Source organism: Echinops telfairi, unplaced genomic scaffold, assembly GCF_000313985.2.
Source record: "Echinops telfairi isolate 266 unplaced genomic scaffold, ASM31398v2 ScPeMD7_7469;HRSCAF=8507_1, whole genome shotgun sequence".
In the NCBI taxonomy this organism is placed as follows: domain Eukaryota; kingdom Metazoa; phylum Chordata; class Mammalia; order Afrosoricida; family Tenrecidae; genus Echinops; species Echinops telfairi.
In genome coordinates this window covers 107928092-107950226 of record NW_022111373.1, presented here as the reverse complement: position 1 = coordinate 107950226, position 22135 = coordinate 107928092, and the positions used below count along the sequence as shown (strand labels likewise).

The 22135-nt window shown below is 42.2% G+C and overlaps 1 protein-coding gene across 1 annotated transcript in view; it reads left to right on the top strand.

Moving 5' to 3' along the window:
• GHR (growth hormone receptor) overlaps nucleotides 1-22135 on the top strand; it is a 198849-nt gene that overhangs the window by 20917 nt on the left and 155797 nt on the right. The window contains exon 2 of the mRNA XM_045285247.1: nucleotides 7892-7972. Coding sequence (XP_045141182.1) covers nucleotides 7903-7972 — 70 coding nt within the window. The 5' untranslated portion in view covers nucleotides 7892-7902. The remainder of the gene's footprint in view (nucleotides 1-7891; nucleotides 7973-22135) is intronic.

Sequence of the window (22135 nt, the reverse complement as noted above, 5' to 3'; positions counted from 1 at the left end):
TATATATATTCAAAGCCATTTGTGATGGGCACTTTTTTCTTTATCATCTCCTGTGTCTAGTCAACATTCCTCAATGACAGGAAGTTAAGAAATGCACCAGGAACAGATTTACACTAAGAAAAACCCACTTTTTGCATATTAATTACCTACCCAAGACCTCCAGTGACTTCTTATCAATATAAAAAGCTATTCCAGTGTGATCCCTCTCTGCTCCCCTGGTTTTGTATTCCTTTACTCTTGATCTGAGTCTGTTATCAAACCCATTAGCTTCCTCACAGCACCACCCTAAACATGCACATTTACACTATCTTGTTTTTACCAAGTATGTAAGTTCCCTACCCACCCTCTACCTCTTTTCCTTTCCTATCACTTAGTTTTAATTTTAACTCCTTCCGTTCAGTTGCTGATTTTTCTGTATTCTGAGTCTCCATTTTTAGATCTATTATTTCTCTTCGTGGAAGCCTTGGTACCATAGTGGTTACGCCCTGGGTTACTAACCATAAGGTCAGCAGTTTGAAACCACCAACCACTCCAAAGACAAAGGACTATCTACTCTCATCAAGAGTTAGAGTTTCAGAAACTCACGGGGGCAGTTCTGTCCTGTCCTGTAGGATCCCCATGAGTCAGTGTATACTCAATAGCAGTGAGTTTGTTGTGATTTGGCTTGTTTTGGTTCACTTCAGCTTGTTAGATTTGCTTTCTTTTAGCACTTCCATGTGCCTGGATTGCATACCGTGAATTCTTCTTGAACAAAGTTTTTCATTGCTTTTATCTTTCCATTGTGCCTTAAATACTGCTGACAGGCACTAGTAGCTCAATAAACACTTGGTAATTTTAGATGAAAACAATTGGAATCAATTTCTTTTTTTTTGCCTTTGGGAAAATAATATTTCTAACCTCTATTGCTCTCCATTGTTTATGAACTGAAAAATAAAAGGAGTAAACATCAGCATGCCATACACCAAACTATGTAACTTCGAGCCTTCTTTGGCTGGGTCGTCTATAAAATTAAAATCCGTGCTAGCTGGCTGGCAAAACCATGCTAGCTAGGTTTAAATAGGCTCTCCTGGGATGGAGGGGGAGCAGACAAAAATATCTCCTGCCTGGAGAATGGAGTTGGCATGAGTTCCATTCTGCACAAATAGAAGTCCAGTTTTGTAGGGTTGTTTTTTTTTTTCTTGCTGAAAATCTTACCATGATGCGATAGCCAAAAAATGCATAAATATCATAAGAAGTTTCGAGAAGTATTTCCCTAGAAATATATTGCAGGTTTAATACCCTAATAGACTAAGGCACAATTTGGTAGATTCCTTGACTGATGCCTGCCTTAATTTAAGTTATAAGAGGAGTGTCTGAAAAAGGCGATTTGGGTGGGAGCCTGTACCTCTAAGTTAACAGACGTAGATAATACGTGGGGGTGAGCGATTTAAACGAAGTTGGGGGAAAGGGAAGTAAGACGACTGTCTTCTGCTCCGATCGGGTTTATCTCTGATGGATTTTCACCAAAAAATCCGCTTCCCTCTATTCTCTCCTAAGGACATTTTATCTCAGCTCCAAGCTAGTAAAAAAATAAAATAAAAAAGACCTGCATTCAACTGGAAGCTGCCACATGAGACTTTGCAAAGCTGATGGGGACAATTTAAAATCAAATGTAACAGATCGTCCTCTGACCTGGGCCATGTGGTGGCTCTAGAGAGGGTTCGCAGGGGGAATTCAAACGTGTAAACAAATCCATTGTGGTGGAGTCTGTTTTGCCTCTTGGCAACCCCTGGTTTCATGGAGCATAATTTCTCCATAGGGCTTTCTTGGCTGATCACCATGTCTTTTGTCCACAGTGCTACTGGGTGGGTTGAAAACACTAACCTTTTGATTAGAGTTGGGTACAAACTGTTTGTGACACTTGGGAACCTCAGGGGGGTACAAAGGGGATGAAGTCATTCCAGTGTCATTCCTAGCAAGCCACCTTCAATATAGAGAGTCTCCACCAGTGGACTCTTCCTCAATCCAGTCACATTTCTGTGTCCCCCTCCAGGATCCCCCCTCTGGTTAGAGTGTTAGCATCAAGTTCCCATCCACAGTTCCCAGGGGGCAGTGGTCAACTCTTCTTGACATTACTTGCGTGGGCAAGCAACACATCACTGTTTCAACTATCACAGGAGTGTGTAAGTCATTTGCTGGTTAATTTTGCTTCTGGGGTTCTGGTTTGTTTTGTTTGGCTTGGTTTAGTTTGGTTTTTCAAGATAGAACTGTGTTCTGTAGAGACAAGCTTGGCTTATACATAATTTGTGATAATATTAGTTTCTTATTTGATAGATGTGAAGTTCATTTGCCGGCATCCAAAGACCTGCGGATAGAAAAGAACCCATCTGCCATTGATCTGAAGCAACATTCACTTATGCTTGGCATCTGTTTTGATCTTTTGAGATGGGTCAAGAGGTGACTTCCAAATCAGAGAAAGTATCTTGTTAACTTCCTTATCCAAAAAATAAAGAAGGCTCTCTGGTCCCTGGAAGTGTATTTTTCTAATCTGACATCAAGATGATGATATTAGGTGCCGTCCTGTCGATTCCAACTCATAGCAACCCTGGGTACCTCCTAAACACTGACCAGTCCTGCTCTACCATCACATTCATTGCTACAGTTGACTCCAATGTTACAGCTACTGCTTCATTCCACCCCTTGAGGCTTCCTCCTTTTCACTGAGCCTCTACTTTATTATGTTTCATGGCCTTCTCCTGTGACTAGTCCTTTCATATCCAGAGGACAAGAGATGAAGTCTTGCCATCCTTGCTTTAAAGAAGCATATTAGCTTGTACTTCTTCCAAGACAAATGGGTTTGGTCTGGCAGTCCCTAGTGTACTCACTATTCGTCACTAACACTATAATTCATGGGAGTCTTGGTGGCTTAGTGGGTTACCCATTGAGCTGCTATTGCAAGGTCAGCAGTTGGAAACCACCAACAGCTTTGTAGGAGCAAGATGAGGCTTTCTACTCCCAGAAAAATTGCCAGTTTCAGAAACCCACAGGGACTTTCTACTTGGGTTCTGTAGGTGTGTCAGTCCAGGTAGACTAGAGAAACAAATCCATAGAAACTCATATGAGTATAAGCGAGTTTCATATAAAGGGTAATTTTACATTAATAAAGCATCCCAACTCAATGCAGTCCACGCCCATAAGTCCATATTAGCCCATATATCTGATACCAATCAATAAAGTCCTCTTTAGGCTCATGAAACACATACAATGACACCAAATTCAGAGGATCACAGGCCAGTAGGTAGAAAGTCTTTGGATCCAGTGGCATTGTAAGCATCTCAGCGCTAGCAGGGGTCTCTATGTGGCTTCTCTGGCTTCAGAGATCTGGTTTCATTAGGTTATGCCCATGTGGCTTCTCCAGCTCAGGGCACTAGCCTCGTTCCATGTGTCTTGTCAGCTGCAGTGTCTCCCAGGGAGTGAGCAGAGAGAGAGGTGTCTCCTGCCTCTAAGGAGGAAATACAGGATTTCCCAGAATTCTCAGGAGAAGGCCATACCCACACAGAAGGCTCATTGGTTATATCTTGATTGACAGGCCAGACTCCACTCCTTCACTGTTAATCCTCTCAAATTGACACCAGATTATGTGATTACCAGAATAGGGTTGTTATGAGTCAGAATTGACTTGATGGTGGTGCAAGAGAGGACAACATGATTTAAAGGCATCAAATTTCCTTTGGCCTTCTTTATGAATTGTCCAGGTTCACATGTGTATGAGGTGATTGAAAATACCATGGCAATTATTGTACCTTTATCCTCAAAGTGACCTCTTTAGAGGTCTTTCACAGATTTACTTAAGGTAATATAATATTTGGCTACTGCTTGCATGGACATTTATTGTGGAATCAAGTAAAATGAAATTCTTAGCAACTGTAATCGCTTCTTCATCTATCACGTTGCCCATTTGTAAGGATTCTTGTTTGCTTTATGTTGAGATGTAATTTATAGTGAAAGCTGTCGTCTTTGATCTTCTCTTTGTGCTACAAGTACTCTTCCTGTTCAATAGGCAATATCACAGATGTTCCTGAGTCGTCCTCCAATCGTTATGCTCTCAGATCATTGGCTTAGCATACAGTTTGAGTGAATTTGGTGAAATTATTCAACCTTGACACATATTTTTTGTGATTTCCAAAGATTGCATTTCTTTGGAAAGGGCACAGATGTAGACATCTTCCTACCAGTTGGCCTGGTTCCATCGAAGAGATGAGTGTTTCCAGCATTGCGTCCATTTTTTGAAACCTCTCATTTTGGAATCTGCAATTCTAATATTGCCCGTGTCGTGTGAACTTTTTCCTTCAATATCATCAGTTCTTGATCGTATACTACGTCCTGATATCATCAAACACTGATCAAGGCTTTTTGTTACATGACCATGTGTATTCCTTCCATTTTCTTTTGATACTTCCTGTGTCATTTAATATCGTGCCCATAAAAACCCAACCCAGTAGCATGGAGTCATGTCCGACTCATATTGACGCGATAAGGGTTTCTGAGGTAAATCTTTGTGGGAGCAGACCTCAGTTTTCTCCCTTGAAGGAGAAGGTGGGTTTGAGCTGTCCATCTTGCTTGTCAGGTAAGCAGGCCAATGCTTACCTGATACCACCAGGGCTCCTTTATTTTACTCATAGGCTCCTTCAATATTACTACTCCAGGCTTGGCTTTTTTATCCCCAGCTCTTTCAGCTTGAAAAATGCTAAGCATGTTATTCCCTTTTACTTTTCTAACTTCAGATATTTGCATAATTGAAATATTCTGTTCAACCCTTGTACTTCATTATCTCTTACTGTTGCTTATCCATTCTACATTTAAGAGCAAGTGCTAAGTTTCTTATAACATCCACCTCAGTTTTATACCTTTTCTGCCTTTTTCAATGACCAGGGATCTTCTACTGCATGTCCAAATACCAGTGGCTACTGTCCTAGCTTCCAGCAGCACAGCAACTCACGAGACACCAAAGTTTGACAAATTTACAGATGAGGGGTAGAATAGCAAAAAAAAGAGGGTCGATAGAATTTTATTTGCCCTAAAACTTCTTAAAGTAGAAGAGATCTAATAAGATTGCCAGAGTCCAAATCCAATCCAAATCCAGTGCTGTGGAATTGGTCCTGACTCTTCATACCTTACACGAGATGGTAGGACTTCCTCAGAGGGTTTTCTAAAACGATAAATCTTTACACAATTCTACTGCTATATCTTTCTCTCGCAAAATAGCTATTGAGGTTGGTCCACTGATAATTTTAATTAGAAGCCCATTTCCTAGAAAAATATTTTAAAAAATCAGATTTAGACTAACATTCAGTTATGATAGGGGTGGAATTTTTTAGCTTATATCATATTTTATATATATACAGATATAGATGAGGGTATTTCAAGAAGTTATGGGAACCCTGGTGGCAATATAGTTGCATGTTGGGCTGCTATATTCAAAACCACCAGCCTCTCCACAGGAGAAAGACAGGACTTTCTATGACCATAAAGAGTTACAGACCGAAAAACTCCCAGAGGCCGTTCTACCCTACCCAATAGCATCCCTATGAGTCTCAGCACTGACTCTGTAGTAGTGAGAAAGAAAGAGAGAATACCTTTACTATGAGTCAAAATCGACATGATGACAGCAAATGTGAGGGTTTTTGTCTTCAAAATCTGGTGGGAAAAAATGGAGTTAACTGATAGTGGAATTGTGAAGCCCCCTCATATACATCTTTTTGCTAGAGTCTACAAACTGTAGTCATGTAGCCTGTTCACCTAGTAATGAAGGACATAGGGGAAGGTGCTCAGTGGCTCACCTCCGCAGAGTAGTTAAGACGGATACAAAGACACCAGCCCAGAGTCTTCAAGTTAGGAATTAACGACACATGTTGTAATAACAGTGACTCAAGTTTATGACCCCCTGAAGCTATAAGGGGGAGGGGATTTCTTATACATATATGGGTATGTACATAGCTATTCAGAAACATGAAGATAATTCATGTAGATTTGTTTCCTTAAATAAGAATATTTTTAAGAGCATGAAATTATATGGAACAAAGAAATGGGCTGTCCAATATTTATAAATAGAATGATAAAATATCAGCCAACGTATTCAACAACAACAGCAGTTGCTGTCAAGTGGATTCCAATTCATGACAACTCCACCTATGGTGTGCGGAGTAGAACTCCTTCATGGGGCTCTTGTGCTGTGACCTTTTCTGAGCAGATGCCAGGCCTTTCTCTGATGATACCTCCTGTTAATTCAAACCACCAGCCTTTTGGTTAGTAGTGCAGCACTTGACTGTTTCTGTCCCGCAGCAAATGCATGCTTATGAGGAAGTCTGCAGCCATAGCTGAGAATCACCCTTATAGGCTGCAGAAAATAAACAGAGGGTAACTTCATTGTTTTCAAGTGTGCACAGAAATCAAAGCAAGGGCCAATAGATGCCCTGCTGGAGCACCCAGTGTGATGATCCCGGATGCCTGAGAGACTTGCAAATATATTTGTATACATGCATGTATATAGAGACATACAAATGTGCTTGTATGTATATCAGTTACCCTTTAATATAGCTAACATTTGTTGTCAATATGCTGAGTTCACTATAAACAACCCACATCTCTTTAGAGATGCTGGATTTAGACAACTGGTTTGTTTTATGCAAACAAGTTTATTTTATGCATACTTCCAGGTAAAATTATGTGTTGCTTGGTGCATTCACTCATACATCAGGCTAAAGGGCTCCAGTGAGGTCACACTTGAGATTCCAAATGTCAGGAAAGGCCACAAACTAAGGTCTCTCAGTGTTTGAGGTGGTCGGAGTCCTAGGTCTATGGGAGACCATACACCGTCATAAAACTAACCCCGTATGGACACGCTGTGTTTATAGGAGGCCGCCAAGGAAGTGGATGTTTGGGTTGCATTCACATCTCACCTTCTCCTTTGCTCTCCCTCGGGGCTCCTTAGCCAGTGTTGGAAGGTTCTTGAGTCACTGGGAAACAGACTAAAGACTTGCATTTGCTTCCCCTTTTATGGCTTGTTCAGCTCAGCGGCATGGTTGGTCATAGTACTAACATGTTCTTCTATTTCCAGAGGAATTCAAGCCAGGACTTGAAAATCTCTAGTGCCCATATTATTTCCTGAAGCAAGCACTCCTGTTGAGACATTAGGTGCTATCTAATGTCAGCCATTGGTTCTGACTCATAGCAACCCTGTGAACAACAGGATGCAGCCCTGCCCGGGCCGACCCCATCCTCCCAATCATTGCTATCTTGGGAGCCCATTGCGGCAAGCAGTGTGTCAATTCATCTCATGGAGAATTTCCCTCTTTTCTGCTGAGCCTCTATGTTACTAAGCATGATGTCTTTCCCTGCGAATTGGTTCCTCTTCATAACATGCCCAAGGAGCCCTGGGGGTGCGCTGGGCAATGAGTTGGGCTGCTGTCAGGTCAGCAGTTTGAAACCAAGTGCTCCTTGGAGAAAGCTGAGGCTTTCTACTCCTGTAGAGTGAGAGTCTCATTGACCCACCAGGAGCAGCTCTGCCCTGCCCTATACGGTCACTATCGGCTGGAATTGCCTTGATGGCAACGAGTGAGGACAACATGTGCAAAGCGTATGAGTCAAAGTCTCACCATCCTTGTTCCAAAGGAGTCATGTGAAGGCATCAATCCTTCTCTGGTCGTCCTTGGGATAGGAACTTATTGCATCCTGCTGTTTGCTCTCATAGAGAGGATGACGCTATGAGACCCATGGGGGTAACAAAAGTTACGAGGTCTCCTTCTAGAACTGACATGTCAACTCATGATGTCTTCGCCAGTTTCGGAGCAGTGTTTAATGGAACTGGTTGTTTTCATGGCTTGGCTTCATCTTACTCTTTCCGTGTCTGCAGGTCCTACAGGTATGCATCTCTGGCAGCTGTTCTTGACGTTGGCACTGGCAAGCTCAAGTGATGCTTTTCCTGGGACTGAGGGTGAGTTCTGCTGTCCCATTCCCACGTACCAGTGTTTTGAAACAGCATTGAACTTTCTTTGTGAAATGAAGGTTCTTCGGATTATTTCATTAATGATGTGCTTTTTTAAAATAGTGACCAATTGAAAACTTGTCATGCTTTTAAAATCAGAAAGTGGGAGATGTTTAAGGAGGCATATCCAGCTTTGGCATCTGATATCTTCACATCAACATAAATGCTGTAATCACACCAAGAGCATCTCGGTTGAGAACACACCAGGTCCCTTTGTCTTGAGGCTATAGAAGAGAGATTGATAGGCATTGAGTGGTTACTAAGGCGGTGAACACTCAGTTTTGCCTATGACTAAGATTGTCATAGTCTATTTCCTGAGCTTAGAATTAAAGTTTCTTAATCATATTCTCTGAGAGCAGAAATTGCAGGTTTTAAATGAACTTAACCTCTTACTATCTGGGTGATAATCATTTGGTTCAGTTAGAAGGGATTAGATGCCTAAATTAGATGAATAATGCCCCCCAAAGTCATGGACTTCCTGGACCCATTGGTATAGGCTCTCCTCTCCTTTTTAGAACTCCCCTCCTCCTGAAGAAGTCTTACTGAAATGTCAATCTCATGGGCAAAATAACGGGACCAAAGAAGAGTAAGTGAAAGGGAAGGGTAAGAGGATTTTTCTGCCCGGGAGTAAAAACCCCTCATAAAGGGATGGGAGTCTCTGAAAGGTCCTCTTGGACACTTGATTTTCTTTCCTTGCTTGAACCTCAGCAGAGGAGGAAGGCAACATATTTCCCACTACATATTTCTCCCAAGCTGTAGCGTCATGGCCAGTTATTGCTTAGGGAGTAACAGACTCCCTAGCTCCCTGGCAAGTCCTATTGAAGAAACAGTGTGAGCATAGAGTTAGCACCTTATGATGTCCTCTTGACCTTCCATCCCAAAATAAGCCCATGGCAGAGGTTGGCTCAGGGTGACCAGAGCAACCAAGAAAATAAGAAGGATAAAATACGTTATTTTATCTCTTAAAGCAATTGTAAACTATTTATAGGAGAGAAGTCATAATTGTTTGAAATATTTTTGGGTCTCTCTGGTGTTAGAATGTCAACATTATGCAAGTCAAACATAGAGAGAATTGTCGGCGTCATGTCAGCAGCTTTTCCCATGGCTGGTTTTAGACCCTGGTTCTGAGCCAAACAATTACAGCTGAGAGCCTCTGCTGTCCCAGGGGTGGGTTAATCTTTACTTTCTTCATTAAGGTCACATTGATTCTACAAGGCAAGGTCTAAGGAATTCCACAAACACGTGGAATAAAAAGGATGGCAAAGAAAAGATAGGGGGAGCCATAAAATCCACCTGTAGTTGAGAGATTAGAGCTCAGACTGTGTTTTAAACCTAGGGGGTCTGCAGCTTCTACGCTGTAGTCAAGCTGACGTCATCAGGAGAGTGGAGAACAAAATGTTGCTAGGTGGTGTTCGGTGCTCCTGTTTTTGGGCTCATGGAGACCTGATGTACAACAGAACAAAACACGGTCAGGCCCTGCCCCAGCCTCACAATCGCTGTTATGGTGGTCCCCGTTGCTGCATCCAGTAATCCATCTTATTAAGGGTCTTCCTATTTTTCTCTGACCTTGTTTACGTTACCAGACCCCATTCCCATAAATATGTTTACATTCTGTTGCTTTGGATGGTTATTTGGGGGAGCTGGAGCATAACAAATGGTTTAGAGTCAGCCTAAATAGTATAACTTAGCAGAAAGCAATTTAGCACAGGAAAAATTGTTTCCTTTTTTTTTTTCTACTTTATTTTTTCTTAGTTGGCTAACTAAAAATCTCTTGCAATATGTGGCTGTTCCATAATAATACCTCAACATGACCAGGGGATTCTTGAGGATGGGGTATGTTGTTTACATAAGAAGGAAGGTGTGTGTGTGTGTGTGTGTGAGCAAGCTCTGGCTAATTATCTAATACATTCAGCCAAAATGAGCACATGCCAGGGGTTGATCTCAGATGACATTCATGGACCATGTGTTCTTTTCCCTGCCAGGTCTGGATTGCAGCCCCATCATTTTATTTTTCTCCCCCATTGTATAAGACAGACTGAAAATATAGGTAAGGAATTAAGGAAAGATACCTGAGTAGTTTCGCGAGCCAGTGGTATTCAATTTGCTTAGTGAAAGACGTGGGCCCTGCTGATTCAGTGAACCCTGGAAGCATCCCTGGAGAAAACACACCTAGGAGCTGATGGACGAGGGCAGAGCTCTCTGCCAAGGAGAAAGTTGATACTTGAGGCCTTGCCTCTAGCAGATGCTTGGGCAGATGAACCCAATTAGAAATATACTGGCCCTGGGAGGATTGTTTATTAATTCTAATTGTCCTAAGGGAGCTTCAATGAGTAGACACTGAACACTGCCATCATTATAGTATCTGATGTGTCATAATAGATGCTTTCTCTCTGCCTTGCAGCCATTAATTGAGGCTCTATATCTTCTCCTCCAGGCAGATTTACCTACCCTCAGAAAAACTTTTTATACCAGAATCAGGTGTTTCTGCAATGCCTTTTTCTCCAAGGGCTTCATGAGTTAAATCATCAGCTGATTACGTCAACATTGCTTCCGGAATGATTCTGTCAATGAGAAATCCACATAAAGATTTTAGGGCTAAAATTATAGTTCCAAGATGGTCCTGGTATATATTTGCTCATAAATCTATGTCATTCGGTGGCAATTGAGCATTCTCTGTAACCCGAGCAGTAGGAAAAGGTATCAGAAGTTCAAAACCAAGCAACCAAATCAATGTAGGGGTGGGGATATAGTGGAGACCCAAAACCCATCTGCAAGTTAATTGGACAGTCCCTCTCAGAATAACCACATGAAAGGGATGATAAATCAGGGTGTGGTATAGCACGGATGAAGCACATAACTATCCTCTAGTTCTTTAATCTTTTCTCCCCTTACTACTATGGTTGTTATTTGTTTTATTTCATTAATCATGTTAGACTTGCATATGCTTGTTTGCACAATTAAGATCGTTCAATACATGAAAGCCAGGATAGATAACCCTTCAGAAACAGTAACAGGAGTAATGGTTCCCTGAGGGAATGGGAAGTGAGAGGTGAGGGGGAGCAGCTGATAGCACTGATGACTGATAACCACACTCCAGCAAGCAAACAACCAAATTGTACATAATTGGATATAATGGATGGTGTAAGATGTGGCCAAAAATATAAAAATAAAACTAAGGGTTCCAGGGGGGGAGCTAATATCAAGGAGTTCAAGAAGAAAGAAAATGTTTTGAAACTGACTGGTAGCAGTTGTACAATGCTGCTCTATGTGATTGAATTATGGAATGTAGCGCTATCTCTAAGAGCTCCCAATAAGATATATAATTTTTAAAAGGCAGGATGGCAAGGCTCCATGTCATGTACCTTGGAGAGACCAATCCCTGCAAAAGGACTGGTAAGGTAGTGGGGGTCTCTGAGAAAGAAAATTCTTGAGGAAATGGATCGCCCCAGACGCTGCGACAATGGACGCAAGCAGAACAAGTGTGTGAATGGCGTGGCGCCTGCAGTGTTTGGCTTTGATGTGCACAGGGTCAATATGCTCAAAATCAAGCAACCTTAAGATCCACGTTGTGTCATGAAGACACGCTGGAATAATATAATAAATCAAGGTGGGATTGAATTGTTTTTCAACAAATTTATTACACAGCTACTTCCTAAGTACTTTCTTCCTACAAAGCTTAAATCTAAGGCTATGAGGAAGTGATTATTCTTTCAAGAATACACTGAGTTAAGAGATTATACATGTATGTAAAGAATTACCCTATAAGACAGTATGTATATTAACTATTAAAACCGAATTACAGTCTACAGTAAGGAACACGGGATAATCACTGCTGGTTGTGTGAATTAGAGAGAATTTCCTGAAGGAGATTGTGTTATTTTAGTGTAGGATTAAGATTTTAAAAGGCTCTGAGGGGCAATTGGCTATTGCAGCAATAGTTGAGAGAATTATATAGAAAGAACATAAACAAAAATGCACAGATTGTAGACACAAAGTAAATATAGACAACAAATCCATTCCATTACTGAGTTTAGACTATGTACAGGGTTCTGGGCTAGACAACTGGTAGGGCTATTTCATGTGTTTAACATTCTACATGTATTAAGAACCAACTTGAGGAGACACAGATGGAATTTGCCCAGAGTACAGGGTACAATGAGCATTATAAGTATCCACTTTCAGATGCAAGTCAGTAGCTTTGTATCAAATTATACAAGGTCTTGAGTTAGCAGTAGCTTCATGGAGGTAACATTTGGAGAGAAAGAAATGAGAGAGGGAGATTCAACCATATCTTGCAAGTAATACGGTGCCCTTCTTTCTTTATTAATTTGGGATTAATACAGGTAGCAAATCATTCCATAGTTCAGACACCTCCATCAAAATTGTACATATGCTACCACAATCACTTTCCAAACACTCATTTTCTTTATGGACCCCTTGCCATCATCACGCCTTCTCCCCCACCGCCACCTCTGGGCCCCCTTTCCCACAAAATCCTTTTTTTTTTTTAAACATTTTATTAGGGGCTCATACAGCTGTTATCGCAATCCATACACACATCAATTGTGTAAAGCGTATTTGTACATCATTCTCAAAACATTTTCTCTCCACTTAAACCCCCGACATTAGGTCCTCATTTTTCCCCTCCCTCCCCACTCCCCTCTCCCTCATGAACCCTTGATAGTTTATAAATTGGTATTTTGTCATATCTTGCCCTGTCCGACATCTCCCTTCACCCACTTTTCCGTTGTCTGTCCCCCAGGGAGGAGGTCACATAGTTCCTTGTAATCAGTTCCCTCTTTCCTACCCATTCTCCCTTTACCCTCCCTGTTTCACCACTCACACCACTGGTCCTGTAGGGCTCATCCTCCCTGTATTCCCTGTATTTTCAGTTCCTATCTGTACCAGTGTACATCCTCTGGTCTAGCCAGACTTGCAAGGTCGAATTCCTGTCATGATAGTGGGAGCGGGGAGGAAGCATTTAGGAACTAGAGGAAAGTTGTATTTCTCATCGTTGTTACATCGCACCCTGATTGGCTCGTCTCCTCCCCGAGACCCCTCTGCAAGGGGATCTCCAGTGGCCTACTAATGGGCTTTGGATCTCCACTCCACACTCCCCCCATCATTCACTATGGTAAGATTTTCCCACAAAACCCTTATTCCACTTGCTGATTCTATAGGTTCATCAAGTTATAGACCAAGTCAAAGTGCTAAGATATTGATGGAACACTGTTTTTAATATATAATATTGATATCTAATGCTAATATGATCATTTAAAAAATTCACTGCCACTGAGTCACTTTAAACTCATGGAGACCCTATGGGGCAGGGTAGAACTGCCCCCTGTGGGTTTGTGAGACTGTAACTCTTTATGGAAGTTGAAAAGCCCATCTTTCTCCTGAGGAGTTCCTGGTGGTTTTGAACTTCAGGCCTTGTGGATTGCAACCCATGCATAATAGTGCACCACTAGGGCTCTCTATATAAGGTATTTGATGTAACATTTGCATAGTACATCAGCTGACATTGAGTCCGCTCCAACTCACAGCAAGCCCATGTCCAGCAAGTCTTCACTCGATAGGATCTTCAGTGGCTGATTTGTGGGAAGCAGATCATCACATCTACTTCTGCCAAAGTGCTTCTATGTGGACTTAACTTACCAGCTAAGCATATTAACCATTCATACTATTCCGGGATGGTAGGCAGGCAGGTAGGTAGATAATGTATATAAATTATTGGTGTTGAGTGCTGACCCATAGCAGCCCCATGCACAACAGAAGGAAATGCTTCCCAGGCCTCACAATTGTTCTTAGGCTTGATCTCATTGTGGCAGCCATGGTGCCAATTTGATATAGACAGACATAACCTTTTCTTGATAGGTGTGTCTTGATGCAAAACACATAATTATTACCTTTTCATCATAAAGATTAATTTTGCGAAAATCAGTCTATCCTGTTCTAGGTAAGAAATGTCTAATAGGAGTGAGATGCCACATATAAGGAACCAGTATCCCCCAAATAATTGTCTCTTATAACTTCAGTGTTTTCATAAACTTGTGAAAACATGTGCAACACTTATTTGAAAGAGAAAATGCATCTGCCCTCATTGCTAACAAATAGTAACTAATGGCAAAATGAAAGGAACATTTTATTTTTAAAAATAAGCCCCTCTTTCCTACATTTGAAGCTCCACAGAGCCCCATGAAATTGCCAAGGCATTATGCCATATATGCCAAGACATATATATTAGAATCTCAGTCGCTGTGAGTGAACAGTGAAGTGGGTGCCTGTTAAAAATTCTCAGGAATGAACAACTCCAGGCTTTCCGTTCACACTGGAAGTGAGGAGCAAAGCCACAGAGCTTTAGAGGTGCGGAGTCTCCCCCATCATCCAGAGAAAAGAGAAACATCACTGTCTGCTCTGCTCTCATGGCCTGAGTCCATGTACCACCAGCCCCATGGACAGGGGCCACCTCACCTTGTCCTCCTGGTGTCACACGCTGACTTTGGACACTGGAGCTCAGCAGGTTGCAGCAGACTGGGAGCAGGGACTCCCGATCATGCCTAACCAGAGATGTCACGAAGACAGTCACCGGTACTTGGAGTCTGTCTGCATGTGGATGTCTGACTTCAGAAGCAGCTAGAGCCTTCTCGGTCCATCCATGTGAAAGCTTCCACATTTTCTAGTCAGTGTTATCAACAGCACTGATGAGTCATTGTTTTATACAGGAAGTCTGGAACACAGCTCAGCCTCTTACTCGTGAAGTGGTACTTGCTTAGAACAGCTGGGTCGGGGAGGAAATGCACTGACACTAGATGACAGCAGAGCCGATGAGCTACCTTTCTCTTTGTACTCTTTCCCCAAGCCCCACCTGCCTGTACCTCATCCAGGATCTACAGCCATCCGCTCCTCTTTGCAAGATGGTTGTGGTGTGACTTAGCCTAGCATGCAGTGAGGCTCCATGGTGGGGACAATGTCCTAGAATAGCTTACCCTTCAGCACTCTGGACACTCATGACGGTATCCCAAGGACATGACAAATCCTTCAATGTGTGATCACTTCAGTGGACACTTACCTCATGGAATACAATACCTGCAGCAGGAGTTAGGAGCTGCTAAACTTTGTCCTGGGAAGATTCTGGGAAGTCAGTTAGGCCTACCTAGTAGCTTAGTGACTCACCCTTACAAAGCAGCTAGCAATGTGAATGGTTAGGGTTGCATCTTTGCTCATGAGTAAATAATAGTGCTAAAACTGTTCAAGCACACTCACACCCTGGAAGGATCATATCATAGGTGCTAGTGATCTACTAAAGTTTTAGTCTCCACCTCAGATCCTATTCTTGGTCAATCCTGCTATGCAAATATCTTCACATCTCATTGCTTCTGTAGCCAACAGTGGGGTTTCTATGATGGGGAGGACAGCAGTAGTGTTGAAATGATGTATTTGAAGCAAGGAGTAGACACAATTCCTATTGGATGGGCCCAGCAGGTATCCTGCCTCTGACTAGAGGCTATAGAAAGACCAGTTCCTGCTAAGTCAATTCCAGTTCATGGTGACCCCAGGTGCAGAAGATATTACCAAACTGATTTTTCCAGGTCCCCCTTGATGGGTTAGAACTACCAACCTTTGAATTCGTTGTTGTTAGCAGTGATTGGTTTGATTCTGAGTCATAGCAACCCTGTATTAACCAGTACAGCAGTTCCATGGGTTTTATTGGTGGGTGGAAGCAGATGGCTAGTTTGTCCGAGGCACCCTTGGGGGGATTCAAATCACCAGCCAAGTTAGTAATTGAGCGCTTAAACTTCGCATTGCCCAAGAACTATGATTAGATGCTAACCAGGTTAAACTGTGAGGAGCTCCATTCTATCGGTGGCCCAGCCAGCCTCAATCACCCTCAGCATCACAGGTCCCCGCACACCTCACCTTCCCGCACCTGTTCCCTAGGAAAACCCTCTCTGTAAAAACCTGCCATTTGTGGTTTTCTCCTCACTGTGAGTTTGCGAGTCCTGGCAGGGCAGTGGCCACAGGCCTGGCTGCTAACCAAAGGGTCAGTAGATCAATCCCACCATCCGCTACACCACCTCCCTAAAGGTCACAGCTTTGGAACCCCCCTGGGGTCAATTCTACCTTGTCATATAACTTTGTGATGAGTTAGAGTTGACTTTATAGCAACAAGTTTGGTGTGTTTGTTGTGGGTGAACTTAAAAGTCAATTAGGTTATCTTTCCAGGACTGGTTCAATTTAAACTTCAGCTCTCCTGAGAATGAAACTCAGGCATTCAGAGCCATAAATGAAAGCATCTTTTGAGGCCTAGTTCCATCTCCATGGTAACTATCCAGCTCGTCCACCCAGTATTATGCCATGTAACTTGTCACCAGCAGCCACACCCCAAAGACCACCCTCAACGCCCATGAACAGCAGGTGCCTCAGTCCCATTTTGTTTGTTCCAGGAACACTCACATGGGTGTGTGACTACTGCTGTGTCAACAGTGTTGTCTTCAAACCCAAAATGAAGCGTCCCCACCATCTATCCTTAGAACATAATGGCTGTGATGATATGTAACATAAGTGTAACTAATTGAACAAAGGTTGTACCCCACGGTATCCTGGCAGACAATCATTGGACAGACAGTGGCCCTAGGTCTTGGAACAGTTCTGTGGCTTCAGCCACAAGTCAGAGTTTTCTCTGGTTTACATTTCCCAGCTTACTTCAAAATGAATTCACAGTATTTCGTCAGATGCATCTATTAGGGACCTCTGTTTCTGTTTATATAAAAATGTATTGGCCTTAAGCTGTACCCTTAATTAATTGCAGTTGGTGCATCTGCCGTATAAGAGCTTGGTGAATCATGCCCCAAGTGTGGAATGAAAGGTTCAGAATTTTGTTCTAGAAGCTCATACCAAGTGGCGAGACAGGGTATGAGCAGAAAGGGAGGGGGGAGCATCCTTTCTTAGGGGATCATCTTCCATGTGAGGTTGTAATGACAATGGGATTTTAAGCTGTGCATCAAGTCTGAATTAAACTTGCCAATATATAGAGTGCAAATGCTTTCAAGTTACTGAACATTGTTGCATACTCTGTGGAGTTGTGGATTCAAAGCCCACTCGCGGAGTCCCTGGCTTACACAAGCGACTGATTACTCAACTACTGGCCAACAGGTTGGCAGCCTCACCTACCCAGCTGCCCCTCAGAAGACAGGTTTGAAAATATGCTTTCAAATGACGACAGTCTTGAAAACTTATGAAACAGTTCTACTCGGCACACATGGAGGTGACTCAGCAGTGACTAACAGTAGCAGTCAAAAAGCTACAAATGTTAGAATTTGTGAGAGAGGGAAAAAGCCTACTTTAACTCTCACTGAGCCTTCTCAAAACAAAACAGAACCAAACAAAACCAAATTAAAAAAAAAAAACAACCTCACTGCCATTGACATGATGCCACTTCACAAGGAGCCTGTATGACAGGTGAGAACGGCCCCTGAGTTTCAGAGATGGTAATTCTTTGCAGGAGTAGAAAGCCCATCTTTCTCCTGTAGAGTGGCTAATGGTTTTGAACTGCTGACTTTGGGGATTACAGCCCAATTTGTAACCACTACGCCACCAGGGCCCCATGCAGGATGTTTTCCTATTCTCTGTACTCCTATTCTCTGGCATTCAGTGTTGAACACATAGAATAGATTTCCATGTATTTGTTGAGTGAGTGAATCAGTATTTGAAATTCTGTCCTGGATCATCTCAATCTTACCCCACACTTGTTACTAATGTTCTCCACCTCCAGCCCTGACCAAGGCAGGTACTGAATTGGATCTTGGTTCTGTCCCATGAGAAGGGCCTGGAAATAGCTGTGTGGCTGCAGAACCCAGGAATGGCGGTCTCTAAGAACACCCTGTTCCCTATCCTAAGTCCTGATTGGTGACCTTTCCTGGTGGAAGGAATGAGATCTCATTTTGCTGCCCTACATATACTCCAGCTGCCATCAGGACTGGAACTCAGCCCTCACTGCTTACTCTTCTAACTGTGGTCAGCCCTTTCCCCAGGTATTTGAACTCTGCACCCCACAGCCAGTCCTTGGCCATCTTCCTGCCATGAGTGAGCCAGTCATGCAGCACCCTTATCTGTGTTCCTCCTACCTGGATAAATCTATGCAAATGTTGACAGTCATTCAGAGATATGATGAGCCCAGCAGGTCCCAAATCCACATTTTCTCTGCCCCTTTAGACATTGGACTTTAGATTATGAAAGACCCTGATTGAGTATCCAGCTATGGCTAGCTGGATCATTTTCACAGTCCATTCCTTAAATATCAGCTGGTTCTACTTTATCAATAAGAGCACATCTTGAAGTAAAGACCTCTCAAAGTTATGTCAAAAAATTACATATAATGAAGTCCAGGAAGAAAAAAAATACTTGGAAATGGAATGTGACAGCAATTATACAATCGTGCTTGACATGATTTAACTATGAAGTGATATATGTATTAACTCCTAATTAATAATAAATTAAAAGAAATATTTTTTAAAATTTTAATGCTAACCCCCAAAAATTATATTGGGGAAAAATCCTTAGGTTTCTGATTGTTGAATACGAAAATGAAGATATTTTGTATATTTTCTCTTTAGCGAAACCTTGCAAATTAGAGGGAGGAGAAAGATAATGCTTAGGATAATTGACTTCGGATTTACACTGTTAGTGGTTGCTGTCCACTCTACTGCATGGCAGCCCTCCTATGACAGACAGAATAAAAATTGTCCGCAGTTGATGGTACACCGGGGTCCATTATTAAATGGTATCCTTAGTGGCTACCTAGGGGACTCATCACCTTCTAGCCCAGGGGATTTGTTTTCCAGCATTATGTTGGAGAAGATTCTGTTGTGATCTCTAAGGTATTGTTGACTGATTTATATATCGAAGTAGATTACTAAGCCTTTCCTCCTAGTCTGTTTTAGTCTGGAAGCTCTCCTAAAACCTGGCCACCATGGGTTACTATGGTATTTGAAATACTGGTGATATCATGTCCAGAATCATAAAATACAACAATAAACTAGCACAGCAGCTAGTTGAGGTTTGTATTAGTGGAGACTGAACTGATATGTTTGACTATGATTTGTGGAGCCCTGGCTTTTATTAGTTTTATCATCCCCCCTTAGGAGAGAATCATTTTAGGGGCTACTTAACATTTTAAGATATATCCTCCCTCTCCGTTTATCCTGTCACTACTCTATTTATTGTGTAGTAGAGAGGAAAGTCAAGTCAAGAGACAACCAAAGAGAGTGAGGCGTTGAGAGCCCAAGGGAGTCTGTGCACAGAATGGTAGACGGAGTAAAATGTCTTGTTCAGATTATCTCAGTAAAGCTCATGCGTAGCAACAACTAGTCTCTAGTATTGGTCTCAGATTAAGGACAGGCAATCCTTTGGCTAAAAACAAGATCTATTCCTAAGCGTGTCATTTAAACGGAATTATCGGAAAGTCAACTAGCACATATGGTTCTATGTAGCCACACTTTAGGCAAGAGAGGCTGGAATTTTTTGAAATGATCAAAAAGCTCTAATTGCAACAGTTCAAAGGTGAGTGTGATGAAGATTTTGTTGTAAGGGTTAGTTCAGTCATTTTAAAGTAAGAGCAATTTTATATAGTATTAAAAAGTAAGTAAAGATTGTCTGTAATTTGGGTGCTTGTAATCCAGGGACTGTCTGTACTGAAAAATCAGTGGCCTAAATAAACATCCAAACTAAACCTACCTGTGAATTTTATATTCATAATGATAATTTTCCTAAAAGAACTGCCTTGTGCAGTTCAGGTGCACAGGAAGTTTTGGAAGTTAAAAGTACTTTTAATTATGACTGCAGAAGACCTTGACAGTCCAGCGTTTAAGATAGCTTTAACACTAGAACTATGACATAGCACCACAAAGGTTTATAAAACGAGATGTGACACTGTTCTATTTCTAATTGTGAATGTTGAGAGAATAGGTTTGGAGAACAAGAAGTTAGTGCCCTTGTTCTTAACAAAATTAAATTTTATTAATGTAACAAATCATGAGTTGGGAGTGACACTTTCCTTGAGCATCCATTGAATATCTTCCCCAGCGCTTCATGTAGGGTTACCACAAAGAATGATGTCAGCTACTATGTGAGGTAGGGATGTGAAAAGGCTGTCAAAACCAACACATTGTAGACAGAATACCAACCTTTGACTTCTAACGCATTCTGGATCCAGTTCTCGTTGTTTTATGTGCACTGCCTTGGTTAAGCTGCACAGTAATGCTAAGACGAGAATTCTATTTGTACCTTCTTTCCATTCTGACCCTCGATAGTAATTAAGTTTACATAGCTAAAGAGAAAACAAAGCAAAACAAAACAAAACCCTCAAACTTACCATCAGAGTTGATTCTGATTCATGAGTAGCCTTGGTGTTGTAGTGTATTAGGCTGCTAACTTCAGGGTCAGCAGTTCAAAACCACCAGCCACTCTACAGGGAAAAGATGAAGCGCTCGACTCCCATAAAGAGTGACCATCTTGGAAACCCACAGGGACAGTTCTACTTTGTGTTTTCTGGTCACTCAGAGTTTGCATTGCTAGTGAGTGTTAGAGAGGGAGTACTGTTTGGGCAGTCTGATCCCATAACCCACACTCCCTTGCCTCATGGGCAGTAGGGTGTGACAGCTAATGTGGAATGTCACAAGTGTGTATCCAGGATACAACTGAACGAGTCAGTCAAGAGGCAGGGCTGGAAAGGTAGGGAAGGGTCAGATTCAGATGCACCTTATGAACCAGGCTGCGGCCATTAGAACTGTGGCCAGTTGTTGAGTAAACATGTGAACACAGACTGTCTCCTTCCCAAAGGATAACATCAGGAGGGTTTGGCTTGTAATTTCTGAGGACACGAGATTAACCTTCAGCCTAGAAATAACTTTGCTGTAAGCAATACGAATGAGAGTTAATTTGGTAGCTTTCAAACAGACTTTCATGGAAATGGCAAGTCTAGGATTTCCAAAGTGACTGGTTAGTTCCAGGCATACCTCTCTTGTTGAACTTCACAAATTCTGCCTGTTTTTACTACATTGAAGGTTTCTGTCCACGTTGCGTGGAACAAGGATGTCAGCACCACTTTCCCAACAGCACATGTTCACTCTGTGTCTCTGTGCCATCTTTTGGTCGCAATATTTAAAATTCTGTTCATAAAACCCTTGCAAACTTCACAGACTAAACTCACTGCCATCCAATCGATGCAGACTCGTAGCAACCCCCAGGTAGTGTTGCCAAGACTGTAAATGTTTCCGAGAGCAGAGAGCGTCATCTTTTACCATAAGGACTGGCTGGTGGGTTTGATCCACTGACTCTGTGATGACCAGTCCAACACCCAACTGATATAACCACCAGGGCGAAACACAAGGAGCCCTGGTGGTGTGGAGTTATGAGTTGAGCTGCTGCAAGCAGCTCTACCAGAGAAAGATGGCTCTTTCGCTCATGTAAGAATTTAAGCCTTGGAAACTCACAGGGCAGTTCTACTCTATCCTATAGGATGCTGTGAGTCAAAATCAACTTCATGGTAGTGAGGGCGTTTCAATGCTTTGTTCTGGTAGAATATAAACATAACTTTTATATGAACTGGGGTGAGGGGGGAGTGGGTCCTCTGACTCCTTTTTTTTTGGAAGAGTAGAAACTAGAGATGGTTTATTAGTATACATTAGGAGCCCTGGTGGCACAGGATTTGAGCACTCTTGGCTACTCCATTTATTGAGTGGTCTGGAACCAAACTCACACTATCTGCAGAAGTTGCTACTCTACTGTATAGGAACGTAAACTGATTCATAGCCACAGTCTTGAATAAGGTAGCACTTCTAAGAGTGTGTGCGCAGGACTTGACATTGCTCCTAGACAATTTTTTATTGATAGAATTTTTTTAATCTTTAGTTTGGCTTTTCCTTCTTTTTTTTTTATTAAATAATCATTTTATTAGGGGCTCATATAACTCATCACAATCTGTACATACGTCATCTGTGTCCAGCACTTTAGTACATATGTTGACTTCATCATTCTTATGACACCTGCTTTCCACTTGAGCCCCTGGTGTCAGCTCATTTTCTCCCTCCCACCCTGCTCCCCCCTCCCCCC